This window comes from Tachysurus vachellii, chromosome 6 (genome assembly GCF_030014155.1).
Source record: "Tachysurus vachellii isolate PV-2020 chromosome 6, HZAU_Pvac_v1, whole genome shotgun sequence".
In the NCBI taxonomy this organism is placed as follows: domain Eukaryota; kingdom Metazoa; phylum Chordata; class Actinopteri; order Siluriformes; family Bagridae; genus Tachysurus; species Tachysurus vachellii.
In genome coordinates this window covers 12323224-12337423 of record NC_083465.1, presented here as the reverse complement: position 1 = coordinate 12337423, position 14200 = coordinate 12323224, and the positions used below count along the sequence as shown (strand labels likewise).

The 14200-nt window shown below is 37.6% G+C and overlaps 1 protein-coding gene across 1 annotated transcript; it reads left to right on the top strand.

Annotated features, from left to right (window-relative positions):
- Window positions 1–631: 631 nt before the first annotated feature.
- sfxn5a (sideroflexin 5a) lies at window positions 632–11741 on the top strand. The gene is made up of 14 exons (XM_060871362.1): window positions 632–703; window positions 2691–2759; window positions 3147–3224; window positions 3517–3543; window positions 3787–3841; window positions 4466–4504; window positions 4669–4712; window positions 4821–4877; window positions 5160–5225; window positions 6268–6358; window positions 7867–7982; window positions 8810–8895; window positions 10115–10232; window positions 11277–11741. The coding sequence occupies exons 1-14, from the start codon at window positions 647–649 to the stop codon at window positions 11352–11354; spliced, it is 981 nt and encodes a 326-aa protein (XP_060727345.1). The 5' UTR covers window positions 632–646; the 3' UTR covers window positions 11355–11741.
- The last annotated feature ends 2459 nt before the right edge of the window (window positions 11742–14200 follow it).

Sequence of the window (14200 nt, the reverse complement as noted above, 5' to 3'; positions counted from 1 at the left end):
CCCCAATCCTATGGGCTTGCTGAGCATTATATTCCTAATCCATGACTATTAATGTGGAGTTTGTCCTTCTTTTCCAGTATAAGAACCCTCACTCTTCTGGGAATGCTTTACACTTGCTTTGAGGAAGACACTATTTAAACTTGAGAAACTGTGTTTTCATGGAGCTCTCTTTGTGCACAATGGCATTCTCAGGCTGTAACAGATTTGGGCCCCTCAGTTACAATGTTGTAATGCTACATAGAAAACATTCTATACAGTTGGGTGCTTCCAGCTTTCTTACAATAAATTGGGGAAGACCCATAGCTCACATATCACGTGATATTCACGTGGCCAAATATTTTGGGTCATACAGCATAATTTACCTACCAACTCCCTACATGTTTATAGGTAATACATTTATACAATAGCGTAGACTATACGTACATTGTGTTTAAAAAGCATATTATTATGATTGTTCGTTTTAAATCTAAACAAGTCGCTTTTGGGAGAGAACAAATAACTACATTACCCAACATGCAAGGAAAAGGAGCCTAGACACTTAAGGGGCGTAGAGAAATGTGTGCTATTTGAGTCTCACTCTGCATTAGGCCAAGTGAACTTCAGCATAAACTTTACTCACTGTCATTACTCGGGGTTTTGGTCCATCATGTGCGAGTCCACACTTTATCCTCAGTTTAGACTTGGCGAGTCTCGGTTTGATCAGGTAAATGTGGGAAAACCCCACTGCATCTCTCTCTCTCTCTCTCTCACACACACACACACACACACCGGTTCGGCTCATTATTTACTTTTGTTACTTTTTCTCAGTGTGCAGCATTTAAAATAAAAATAATGCGCCAGACATACAGGTGTGTTATGCATGCACGGCTATTTGAGTCGCCTGCTTTCATACCGTTGCTTTGTTTTTTTGTTGTTGTTGTTTTTGTTAACTCACACTGATAGAGACCCCTATTGGTGTTAGAGTGTCACTGCACAGACACGCGGTTGTATGTCAAATCAAATAGCAGGACATAAGGTTGGCCGTCACATTTTACAGTCTGGCTGTCATCATTTTTTAATCAAATAACTGGTAATAATCACAGTCATATGTCTGAAAATAGAGAGTCATGTACAGAATGTATACATCATTGGTACAACTATTTTATTAGCATAGACTGAGAACATCATGGGTTTGTCACCTTGCAACTTACATGGAATGAGTAATGTCGTTAAACAAAGATGGGAAATATTATGACAGTAAACAGTCAACCTCATTTTAGTTAATTAAACCCATGAGACCATGATCACTATGTTTAATCTCAATATCTGCTGATAACATGTGATGGCTTTTCCAGAGAAGTGCACTCACATTTCTCATGGAATCAGATGACAACTGTGTGAATCTACAGTCTGCTCTAAAAATATGTCAGCCTATACTTGCTTCTTCATATTTCATTAAGCATATATTTTTTCTCTTCCAGCCCTTGTTGGTACTGTTATGTTCACTCCTTGCTAGCCCATTTATACCAGCTGCCCCAGTAGGATCCCTGTATAAAGAGAATATTTTGCTTAAATACAATGAGCAATAATTACTTTGTGATATTCAAAACTATTTATTTAATGAACAAATTAAAGGCTAAATTCAAGTGAGATTTACATATTTGTGAACAGGATTTAGATGGAAACATTCAGTTTATATGCATACATGTGCATAATAACAAACACAATTCATAAGCTACTAAAACATAACATCAAACACAATACTTTGCACACATGTATGTATTCACACTGTAAACACTGACTGCACACAAGTATTTCCCACTAATAAACCAAATGTTTATCTCAGCATATAATGATTCATATTTCATTGTTGTCTGTTGTTAAACAGATTAGATGGTATGCCTTTCTTTCTGATCTCTGCTGCATTTGAAATAGTATTTGAAAATATAGCAGTAATTATAGCAGCAAATCTCACAGTGCTACCTAACCCCATAAATATTCAAGGCCTGATGTATAAATGATTTATTTTATATTACATTGGCCTACGTTATACATTGAAAATGTTGAGGGAAAAAATCCAAATGATGAAATTTGTATGCTTAATGATAGGCTCCACATAACTATTTAATTTTCCAGTGTGCATGATCAGTTTCAGTGCTCAAATGTTAAAGGATATTCTGAATGCACAGGCAGATGTGCTGTAATTAGCTCCATGCCAAACGAAAGACTGGGAACAGGTGAACATGGCCGTCTATTTTCAGAGATATAGTACAGTAAAATATGGTGTGAAATGCAGAACTTTGCCAAACACACACACTTGCGAAAACTTTAATTGCTTTTATTGCTTATGAGCTAGCAGACAGTTGGTGTAACGAGGAAGCTGCACCTGGTGACAAAAACAACTGGCTAGTCCTGCTGCTGAGACCTGCATGCACCAGCTGCCTCTTAGAACCTACAGACTGAAGCTGGGGCTTTAGAAATCTGTAATATGATCTAATATAAATAAATCTGAAATTAATTAAAACTAATTGAGAATGAATTGCAGAAAAGCATACTTTTAGAAAAAAAAATTCATATTGAAACATCTGCTACAGAAGGTCATTATATTGATCCGTCATTATGTTCCAAGTAAAACGAACCATTCCACACTTTAAGTCTCAAGCAGGAGATAAAGCTGAATGATTGTTTATTGTGTTTTCTGAGTGTCCCAGGGGTCCTTTTATGGGAGGTTAAGACATTTCCTGGATGTGATTGACCCTCGCACACTCTTTGTATCAGAGGTATGTGAGAAATGCTTTTGCGTTCAGGGTATAAAAAGAAAAGGTGGGTGTGCCTGAATAGAGCTTGAAAAGTGAATGGAGAAAAAAGGACCAACTCATTGACTCAATGACCGTGTAGGAGTGTGTGTTATCAGTAGGCAGTTTGTTAAGAATTAAATCAAGTAATGCAAAATTATGTGTTTGATCTGTGTTGTCTTGTGTTTGTCTCATATTACATATTAATTTGTTATGTGAATATGAAGTATGTTTGGACATGAAGTGAGGGAAAATTGCTTTGTGTCTTAGCATTTGAGTTTTCCCATTTGTGTTTGGTAAACAAATATGACTATGACTAACATTTGCAAAGATTTTTTTTTTTGTTTCAATGGTATATATTTTCTATCTTAGAATCATCTAAATGAATGTGTGAAACTCTTAGAACAATATAAAGATGGCACTCTTCCCACAGGTGTGACAAATGCACAGGTAAGGCTTTTATATATCATATTTCTATGATACACCCACAAAAGAAATAAATGTTATTTAGGTAAGTGCTACCTAGAATGTGATGACTGATTTGCGAATCTGGATTTATGTTTGGTTTGCACTGATACAGTTATCATTGTAGAGCTAAAAGGTCACTGTGAGAGGGGGTGCACCTAGCCTATCTGTCCCATTCACACAATTTATAATTAAAACATGTTTTATTTATTTATTGTATTTTTTTTTTCTTTTGAAAAGGTAATGTTAATTATAGCTTCTCCTTTCCATTTTCTAGCTTTGGGAGGCTCAGAAGGTAAAGCAGGTGAGTTCAAACCACACAATGTCTTAGTGATTTCTGAAATAAGAGAAAATCTTTTCACTCTTTTCAATGACTATATCCTATGAATGTTCTTGAATAAATACTCACTAATGCACACTCGTTTAGTCTTAAGTAGATTAATGAAGGGATCACAAGTTGTGTTAGCCCTTGTGTTTGTCTTCCTTTTACTCAGCTTCTGTTTCTCACTCCCCCTCTGTGCATTCTATGTGGCCATTACACCTGCAGGCTATCTTCCATCCAGACACTGGAGAGAAGATCCCCATGCCCTTTCGCATGTCAGGTGAGGGTGTTAGCATGCCACTAACGTGTGTGAGTGTGTCGGGTGGCTGTTTGCTCCTTGTTACCAGCACAGGAGACCTGGCAGGATGGCAGGCGAGCTGTGTGGACTGAGCGATAGGGAAAGGTCACACTCAGCTGGATTCTGATTAAAGCCTTCGGCTCCCGCTGCCTGGAACTGCTGTTGGGCCTCTCAGAAATAGGAGTGTTTTGGCCTGGTGTTAACACAGCTATTTAAAGAAAGAGAGACAGAGACAGACAGAAGAAGACCTGTTTGCTGGAAAACAGTGATGGCTACTTCAAGAATGAATGCCAAATTCAAAGTATTTTTAGACTAAGCATATGTATTATGTGTCATGTCTATAGCTTATTTTCCCCTTTTATCCTTTTCAGAGCCTTTGATCTCAAATGTTAAGCTTTGCTTTTACTTATTGTGAAGTGGAAGTGGTAGCTTGGGGAATGGGAAGCGGTAGCTCAGTGGATAAGGTGTTGGACTACTGATCCTGGGCCCCTAAGTGAGGCCCTTAAACCTCAATTGCTCTAAAAATGAGATCAGTTTAAGCTATTCTGGATCAGGGCATCTGCCAAAATGCCAGAAATTTATTGAGCATTATTTTTTTGTTCTTAGGTTATATCCCATTTGGTACTCCAGTGGTAAGTTGTATATGTTATTACTAACAATAAAGAGCAAGAGGGTAGCCATACTATAAATCTAGCTTCCTTTGGTTTGTTTAAAGAAGACAGTCAAACTATTTATCACATTGAACACTTATTAAGCTGATCTGTGCTTTAAAACCACTTGTTTCTCATAACTGCTATCCACTCTAATAGGTTGTAGGTCCAATCAGACCTTGGCCTCTACTATTTTCTGGCAGGTACAACCCCTTGCTTTGAACAGTTGAGTATTTGAAGATGAAAATTCTAAATAGTATATTGTTATTCACTCTTTTGTCCTGTTTTGATTCTGTCTGGATCTCTCTCAGTGGCTGAACCAGAGCCATAATGCTTGTGTGAACTACTGCAATCGCAACGCATCTAAGGTGCAGTATAAGCAGTGCAGTCTCCTCCAGGGTGCAGTAGAGATGAACAAGTGGTGTTGCAGTTAGTCCAATTTGAAGAGCACTTCTGGTGGTCTTAATAACATGCCTTGATTTATTGGGAGTCCTGACTTCATAACAGTGATAAATCTGCATATGTAACATGTAACACACTGTAGATACAAGTAAATGAAAGCATTTGTATTAACTAGTTAACTTCAATATTATTTCTTGCTGTTTTTACTGTTATTACTGTTGTTTCAAAACCATTGATTCTGGTTGTAGTCGACAGGAATGTCAAAATTCTTTCAAGGATACCTGGGTGCAGTCAGCAGTGCAGTTACCATTGCCGTGAGTTTGACACCTACATGCAACACAGGATAAAAACCCCAGTTTTCAAGTGCACCACACAAAGTGTTTAGAAGATATTTGATCCTAGATGTCAACTATAAATTGTCAGTCACTCTCTGTGCACCAGCTAAGAGCTCAGATCTCAGCACATGTGTCCTTATGACCACACCCCCATGTGTCCTCTAGAGCCAATTAGCTGCCCTGCTGGGCGGCGGTTTGATGCCCTGGGGCACGACAACCATAACCACGGTGACGACAACTACAAATGGCCCCATGCCTGTGGGAAGTGAAGGGAGGGGTCACTAATTAAAACCCTAGTCCTGACGAGGCCCCTTGCTGGGAAGGGGAGATGGAGGGGAGAAGGGGAGGGCTTTCAGATGGCAGTTAGACGGGCCTGTAACAGGAGCTGCAGGAAATGACCAGAGACTCCCAAAGACAGGCAAGAAGCAACTTTACAAACCTGTCATGACCTGTCACCAAGCCTTGTGGGTCCTTAGGGGACCTGTTGTCCTTGTGCACACGAAAACAAATTTATTAATTTAAGTGTGAGACTTTTCATCTAAAGAGTTCAATTTAAAGACATTTTTTTTGCAAAGTAAAATGGGTTCTTATATCAACACGCACCTATAACCCAGTATAATTTATTTAGACTAATTTTAGTCATTTACGAGGGCAATTTGTGTAATGGTTATCTAGCTGAGTTCTTATATGGTCCTAGTATCACTATTATTCATCCTTTTATTTCAGTAATGACCTCAACAGTGATGATAAAGATGCATCATCAGAACTCTGATGAATATGATCTACTTGGAGCTCTGAAAGCTGTATTTTGCAAAATGGATGTTTGTAATGCTGCCTGCACAGAGACAATCAGAGCCTTAATGAAGAGCTTGCTGCAGTCATTAGGGTTGAGTTTATACTAAAGCTTTAGTTTTGGTTTGGTATTATTATGATTATGTTTAGAGATGAATTTGTGTTATAGCTTACTGGAGTAAACCTACTTTTCATGTGTGTTTGGTATGTATACGTGTGTACTGTATAGGTGGGACTGAATGTTCTGATTCGGAGAGCTGATCATTTCAGTCCAGCAACACGACTTCTGGTCCAAAGATTCATCCCTTTTCCAGCTGTCGGTGGGTGTGTATGTGAGAGAGAAAGATTAATAAATATATTTTTTCTTATATTTTATTCCAAAGGTACCCACCTCCCTGTCTTGCAGCTCTTAAAAATACCTAATGATTAGAAACAAGACATAATTAAATGATTGAATCAGTAGAGCTAAACATTAATTCATTAAGATCATGTGAGTGTTTATGTCATGTCATCTTCTGTCTGAACGCTCATTGCCCTGTGTTTGCAATTGTAATGACACTTGTGTATGCTATCCTTTAACCACCAATACATTAAGCGTTTGTTTATTTTTGTTTATTGGTGTGTTCTATTTTGACTGGTGTCAGAGGGGAATCGCTGGAACGCTATCTCACTGTTCCATTAGCGTTCTGCGGCTCTAACAAGGCCAGAGGGGCTCTGAGAGACAGTCCCAGGATGCCGTGGGGATACTTGGCTGTAATTAAATTGTTTTTGTCCCCTCACCCCTCCCCTTTAATTAAATCAGCCAGTCCCCCCTTACCTTTTGGCTTGGGTAACAGAGCCTCGTTAGCTTTTGGTTGCTGCTATCTAATTGGTTAATTAGGCCTAAAGTGCTCTCTGTGTCAGCAGAGGGATACGCTTCTCCAGGCTGCCATGTCATTGTTGTTCTTGCTGTTGTTTTCTCCCTAGTGTTTATATAAATGGTTATTAAATTCATTTTATTGGACACAATATGGATGATTGGTTTGAAATACTTCTTTAATTTTCATTTTTGCATTTTACCTCCATGATATGACTTTATTGCAATAGACTATCTCAGGTCTGGAGTTTGGTTAATGTGTGAAGACATGCTTCAGATGTTTGTAGGTTTATTTCCTGTTTTATTTTTCTGCATTGTGTATGGTTTTCAGTCATTCTGACACACACAAAACTTAACAGTAGATCTCATTTACTGTTCATGTTCTGTTTGAACTGTTTTGATGCTTTCAAGCTTGTGTATGTGCGTGCTTGTGTATGTGTATATATATATGTGTGTTCATGTGTGCCCATATGTATGGTTAATTGATCTGGTCTGAACCCCTCAGAGGTGAATAGCTATTTACTCAGCCAATTAACTCAGCCCCATAACACCGCGGCGCCAAACACTGATAACTCACAACACAAGGCCTGCAAATTAAAAATGCTTCAGGCTTAAACACACACACACACACACACTGAGTAAATCACTGTCCTCTTTTAATGTTATTGTGATTTGTGTAATGTGTGGAGCTACTTTAAAGTTTTATTTTAATGATTTAGTCTTATTACTTTGTTAATTAAATCTCCAAGAACATCTTTTAACTTTAATTATGGCAGTAAGTTTTGTCTGTGTTTAGTACAGCACTGTTGCTGACAAAGATTTCTTAGTCATATTTTGAATCATTTTATCTGCTTCATTCAGCATTATAAATAGAAGCATATGCACATCTTGGTTCATTTAGGTTTAGAGAACATTTTATTTATCTACAGATCCTGTTCTCACCACTTTTTCTGTCCTTTTATTTCCTCATAGCATGTGCCAATGTGTGTAATGTGTTGCTGATGCGCCACAGTGAGCTGTCTGAAGGCATCAGTGTGCTGGATGAACAGGGAAACATAGTGGCCACTTCTAAGCTGGCAGCGAGACGTGTAAGTGGACAATGAGAGAGTTGCATGTACTACAATTACAACACATACGGTAACATAAATTCACTCAGATGATGCGTTTCACTATTTGTAGAGGTTCTGAAACTTTTTGCAGTCAGAAGTCTATAGTAATTGAATTTAATTACACAGTAATGTTCTAGAATTACATTTTAAAGTAATAATTATTGGGGCCATGAGAGGTTTTTATTGATGGAATGTCCACACACCTATCTGAATTTTTTTTTTTTTTACCCCAAAAAATGCAGCTTTTTTAGATTCAGAGGGTTATTTGTTAATAAGCTTTAGATCAAACCAATTAAATTCAAGTGACTGGTCAAATATTCCTAAAATAATAATGACTACAGAATCTGCAACATGTTTCATTGTTTGGTTGATGGTGATAATTCTGACCCTCAGTGTGTTAAAGAAAATAGAACCTTTTAATTTTCTATATAGCACAGTGTAAAAGTCCGCAGCACATGCAAAGAAAGGTTATGGAGCTAAAATAGCTTTAAAAATTAACAGTATGATAAAATAAACAAAGTCCATATTTGTTGTGTTGACCCTTTGTTTTTAGCAGATTCTGTGACATTTTATAAGGAGAAATTGGCTGGTTATTTTTTTCTGAGCACTGTTAATTTCTTAATTCAATCTGGACACCGTCACTGTCACACTTGCTTTTTTTGCAGGTAAAATTTTTTTTTGCAAGTAAAATCCTTTTTTTTATGGACTTTTTATATCAGAAGTATATGTCTGTAACTCTCACTTGCGTTGTCAAAAAAGTATCTTAATTATAGTTTTGAGTGGTGATTGGATAGGTTTCTGTGCAGGCTGTGTTGGAGACAGCTGTGACCCGCATAGTCTTGCCCATGCCTATCCTGGTGCTGCCCCCCATGCTGATGGCCATGCTGGAGAGGTCAGCATATCTTGTTTATTTTTGTTTTGTTTACTTTCTGTTCAGACTCAGTATAATTGTATAATTACCTACTTGTATCTATTTGTCATATAGAGTAATAATCATTGGTGTTCACAATTCCTGTAGGCATGTAGGCTTTTTCCAACTTTAAGCCTTTCAACTGTAAAATTGTAACTAAAAACATTCAATATAAAAAATGCAACTAAGTTTTCTCCTCTTATTGTTTTTAAACAAATATAAGATTAAAAAACCCATTTCAAGCGTTTCAACTTTCTTTAGAAATCGCTTAATGGTTTTATGTGTTAATAATGTCTGAATAATGTCATAATATAAAAAAGAAGTTATTTTATTTCTCTTGATAAGATTAATTTTGCAGTATTGTATTTGTCTCTTCCTCTAGAACCTGTAATAGTTGTCTTTGGGAGAGTTTGATAGGCTTGAAATATTGTACCTACTCATCAGTTTTCCTAACTTAACTCACACAGGTGTGTGTGTTAGCAAACGGTGAGTTAATCTGTGCAATGCTGCCAGTCAGCTCTCCCTCACTTACTTTCAATAGAGCGAGAACATGAGAGGAGAAGGGTCAGTGTAATGTAGGGTTTGAAAGAGAAGTGTGTTTGATGGATTAGCGTGCTGAGAGATGTGAGTGTAACGTGCATGTTGGTTGAACCTATAACATAGATGTCTACCTGCAGGTTCTTATTGCACTTCTATTCACTGAGTGTTCATGCTCTCCTTTTCTCTCGGCCTTTCTTAGACCAAATTAAGAGGGATTGATGACCATGATAAAATATCTTAAGCAGCTGATGGACATCATAAAAATCTTTAACATACTTCTTTCATTACGATGTTGCTTAGTTTCTTCCCCTTCTCTTTCCCCTATTATACACTCATGTACTTTATGCACATGTAGAGTGCCTGGTCGTGTCTGTTGGCCAATTAAAGCTCATCACGCGTATGTGTTGATGAAGTCGTCATTAAGCAGCCGTTGCCTTCATTAAAGCAGGACTGCTATGGAGGACTCCTGCCGAGCACGCTATCCCACAAGCCCCCACGCCGCACTGCGGCCGAGAGTGAGGGCTGGGGGAGGTGTCAGAACAGAGTGATCTCACACCACACAGAGGAAGTGTCATAGAAAGAGGGATTTTAATGATGATTACAGGAATGCCCATGATGCTGAGAGTTTTCATTTTGTTGTGGAATTGTGTGTGTGTGTTAGACTTCCCTTACTGCAGGCGCACCCTCACTTTGTCCTGCCTGTGCACAGCTTGGTGTGTCTCTGTGCATTCGGTCTAGCTCTGCCCCTTGCCATCAGTCTGTTCCCCCAGAATTGCCAGGTAAGAACACCAAACATCCTGTGTATACAAAGCACTACAAAATGTTCATAATACACAAAAACACAGCACATTACACACAACCCAACTGCATAACAACAAATCTCAAACAAATGAATAGCACATTACACCTTACCGCTTAATGCAACAAATAAAACAATAATGCAGCAGCTCAACAGGACTCTACATGACACAACACAAAACAGCTCTTCTGTCTCATTTCCCTCTCCCTCTGTCTTTGTCTCTTGTGAAGAGGGTTATGATTTAAAATGGTCTGTAATAAGCTGTTCATCCATATGGTTACTGAACTGCAGACATATGTGCTGCCAACTTCTTCCATTCCTCTCTCTCTCCCCTCCTCCTCTCCTCTCACTTTCTCGCTCCTTCTTTACACATTTCAGAGGGTTCCAGACGAGTACGTTCCCAAAAATCCGCCACTCCTGTACCCCCACCTTTTCACACCCCATGGCACGTCTGTTTCAGATTCTGCCTCACAAACTCGCACACTCCATGCCATCTGTTTCTGAGCAAAATATTGCACATTTTAGCTTTGCCTTGGACATTTACCAACTCATCTCTTTATTTTTGCTTTTTTTTTTTTTTTTTTTAGCGTCAGTTTTGCCTGCGAAAAATGCCTGTGAAAGATGCTTGAGGCTCTCATGGAAGAGAGATGCAGTTCTCTTAATTCACATTTGATTAAACATTTTAAACATCTTAATGAGTGGATGTTTACGGCTAATGAATGTAATTTTTAGCTAAAAGTTCAGCTCCTTAATATGAATATATATAAAAAGAGGTACACACAGCTGTTAATATTGTAGTACTCTAGGTAATTTAAGATGAGCGTGAGAGGCTTTGAGTTGAACAGGCTAATGATGACCCTGGCCATGTGTACATATTACGTCTTAGTTAAAAGGAATTAGGATTAACTGATTATTAGGCTTGAGTCAGAGATTAGTTCAGATTAACAGATATGTTGTGTCTGCTGAGACACTAAATACAGTGTGTTGCTTCTCTGTATTTTTTTTTACTCTTTCATTCTCTAAGATTCATGTATCTCAGCTTGAGACGGAGATCTTCGCAGCAACTGAATGCAAGATCCTGACCTACAACAAAGGCCTTTAACCAATCAATCATCTTGGAACTAGGCGATAAATGACTCAGGAGACCTTCATGACATGACTTGGGTGTTTGTGGGAGTGGATTTTATATTCATTTGCACTTGAATGACAGGTGCATTCACATGCCTGTGCTAAACACGGGTCTATTTTGCAATCACCTGCACCACTGTATAGTCCAGGGCATTTCTGCCAAATCAGCAAAATGTTAGCATGAGAATGACCAGAATGAGTGCCTTCTTTTTCCTTATTGTTTGTAAAATGCATAAGAATGTTAATTGTTTTCATTCAGTCAACACTTTACCAGTGGCTATTGGATAAAATGTTTTGATTAGAGAGAAAGCCTTCAAAGACAGCTTTGACAATTTAATAAATTCTCTGATTTTTCTTTTTACTTTTCCTGTTTAGTTCATGCTTTTACAGGTATGTCACACGAGTTATAAACGTATACACCAGCTTGGCAACTTAAATAATCAGTACAACACCTGCAGTTTATGACAAACTATACTTATGATAGTGGATAAAGGTGGTAACCTAGTGAACCAGAGTTAATGTATTTAATGGAGACTTAAAGCACTTTTGTAAATCTCTGTGGATAAGGTCATCTGCCTAATGCTGTAAATGTATACTACTAACCAAAATACACCCCAGTGACACTGCTTTGGGCAAGTACTATAAAACTTCACTAATTTTATTTCCATATCAAAAATAACATTGTAACTTAGTGTGAAGTACTCTTCATTGCCTATGTGGAATCGTACTTGTGTCCCCATTGATGCAGAAAATTGCTGCTTATAACATGCTTTGTCATACTGTGTCCTTATTTGTTAATGTCTTGACAAACTGAGCATCTTCAAAGGCTGTAACAGTCCACTAACCTTAAACATGGACATAAAAGTCGCAACAAAATATTTCACCCAATTCTTTTGTGATATGTTTGACATTTGTGTATATATAAAACACATATGTCTTTTGCTTGTCATGTTTTGTCATGGTGGATAGTAGAGTGATGTGGAGTTTTGTCTTATCATTAGAGCTATCTACAGATCTAGAGGGAGGGGCCCTTTGTTTTTCTACCTGGTTGTCATGGCAACATGTCATGGTGGGCCATGGTGATAGAGGGTGGGACATGAAGCTGCATGCTCAGTCATCAACCATATAGAACAGGCATGGCATATTTACACACACAAATCCACACACACATTTATTACGTTAAACCGATCCAAAATTCTTCACCCATTTTATGGGTTGTCATTTCATGATGTAAGCAGAATCACCAAATCAAAATTTGCTTTATCCTTCCATTATTTTAAAATTTTAAGGATGCTTGTCAATACGTTTTATAATTCCTTTCAAACTGATTTAATATAAACTAAAATTCCATTCTTTTGCTATTTTAACATATGGACAGTCTTGCCAGTATGGTATGGCTTGTATATTTATACTTTTGCCATCTGATACTATTTTTTTATCGATCGACAGACAGGGCACCAGAAGTGATGTATTTTCCAAGAATGATATACCGTGTATACATGTCACTCTTGGAAAATATCCACCATTGATTTTTTTTGTATATATAAATATGTACGCAATCAACCACAGTATGACGATGGTAAGAATAAGTTAAAGAAAAAAAAACGACAAAAATTAGATACAATAAAGTATAAATAGAAGATCTAGGGCATAAAGGGCAAACATGGAGGAAATCTGCCAAAAAGAAAATATATCAAAGGTAGTACAGTATATGAATACAGTTGGATTGGGATATGGTACAAATGCATGTAACTTGATTTTATATATATATATGAGAGAGAGAGAGCAAAAAGTGCATGTAATGCAACTGCAATTCCAGCTGAGGTGGTGGTGGGTGTTGTGGCAAAGTCCAGAAAAGGTCCAGGCTCTAGGTGTTCTCCTGGTTGTGGGCCTAAATGTTTTGCCGAAAGAACCTCCTCCTCATTCTCTCTGTATTTGCCTTCCCTGAATGAAACAGAGAAAGAGAGAGACAGTTCATGGAAAATATAATGTACTGTATTTATTTACTTAAATATTTTAATCAAGACTTTTTTCTTGCCATTAATAATCAGAGCACTGTTTTGTGTTTCTGAATGAAATGCCTGAGTAATCCTGAAAATTCTGAATAATCTCGAACCTTGAACGGTGAAATCTCTACATATGGCCAAGTCTGACCCTCCTGGTAGAGTCTGCCGTGATGCCTTCAACCATTTCAAGATCATCTGAAATGCTAGCCATGAAACAGCTCCAAAGCATCAATGATCCAAAGATCCATCATCTTTTACAGCAGGTATAAAGTGCTTTCTCTTGTATACTGTCATCTTTAATCACTAAAGGTGCTGATGATATGCATGACCAAAAGGTTAGCATTTGGTCTCATCTGACCAACACATACAATGCCAAGTGTAGTTCTAATTACACTTGGTGAAGATGTTCTCAAAAGGGCTTCTTCCACGATTCCAAACAGTTTGTTGTCATGAAAGTGGTTTCTATCAGTATATTTATAATGAAATTATTATAATGACAAGAAATAATCTGTGCAATTCTAAAAGTGTAATTGCTGGTTATTTTCCCCTGATCCTCCATGTCTGTGGTATGCTCCTAGGTCTAGTACCAGCTGTTTTTTGGACATGTGAAACATTTATGACCCTATTGTGCTTAATAGCAGTTCTTTACTAGTTTTAATATCCATTACCTGCTTTTTGTGGGCCAACAGACATTTCTTAACATAGTGGTGGTTGAAAATGTCTTAGATTTATGCTATCTGCTATTTATAACTCAGGAATTCCTCAGATTAATAACAAACTGGAAAAAAACAAAGCAATTTGATGCATTTATTTT

Bases quoted from the DNA above. Each gene is read 5' to 3' on its own strand.
- sfxn5a (XM_060871362.1), top strand. From the start codon at position 647: ATGTGCGAGTCCACACTTTATCCTCAGTTTAGACTTGGCGAGTCTCGG. The intron at 6,359-7,866 runs GTGGGTGTGTAT...ATTTCCTCATAG, and splicing joins CATCCCTTTTCCAGCTGTCG to CATGTGCCAATGTGTGTAAT. The intron at 7,983-8,809 runs GTAAGTGGACAA...GTTTCTGTGCAG, and splicing joins CTAAGCTGGCAGCGAGACGT to GCTGTGTTGGAGACAGCTGT.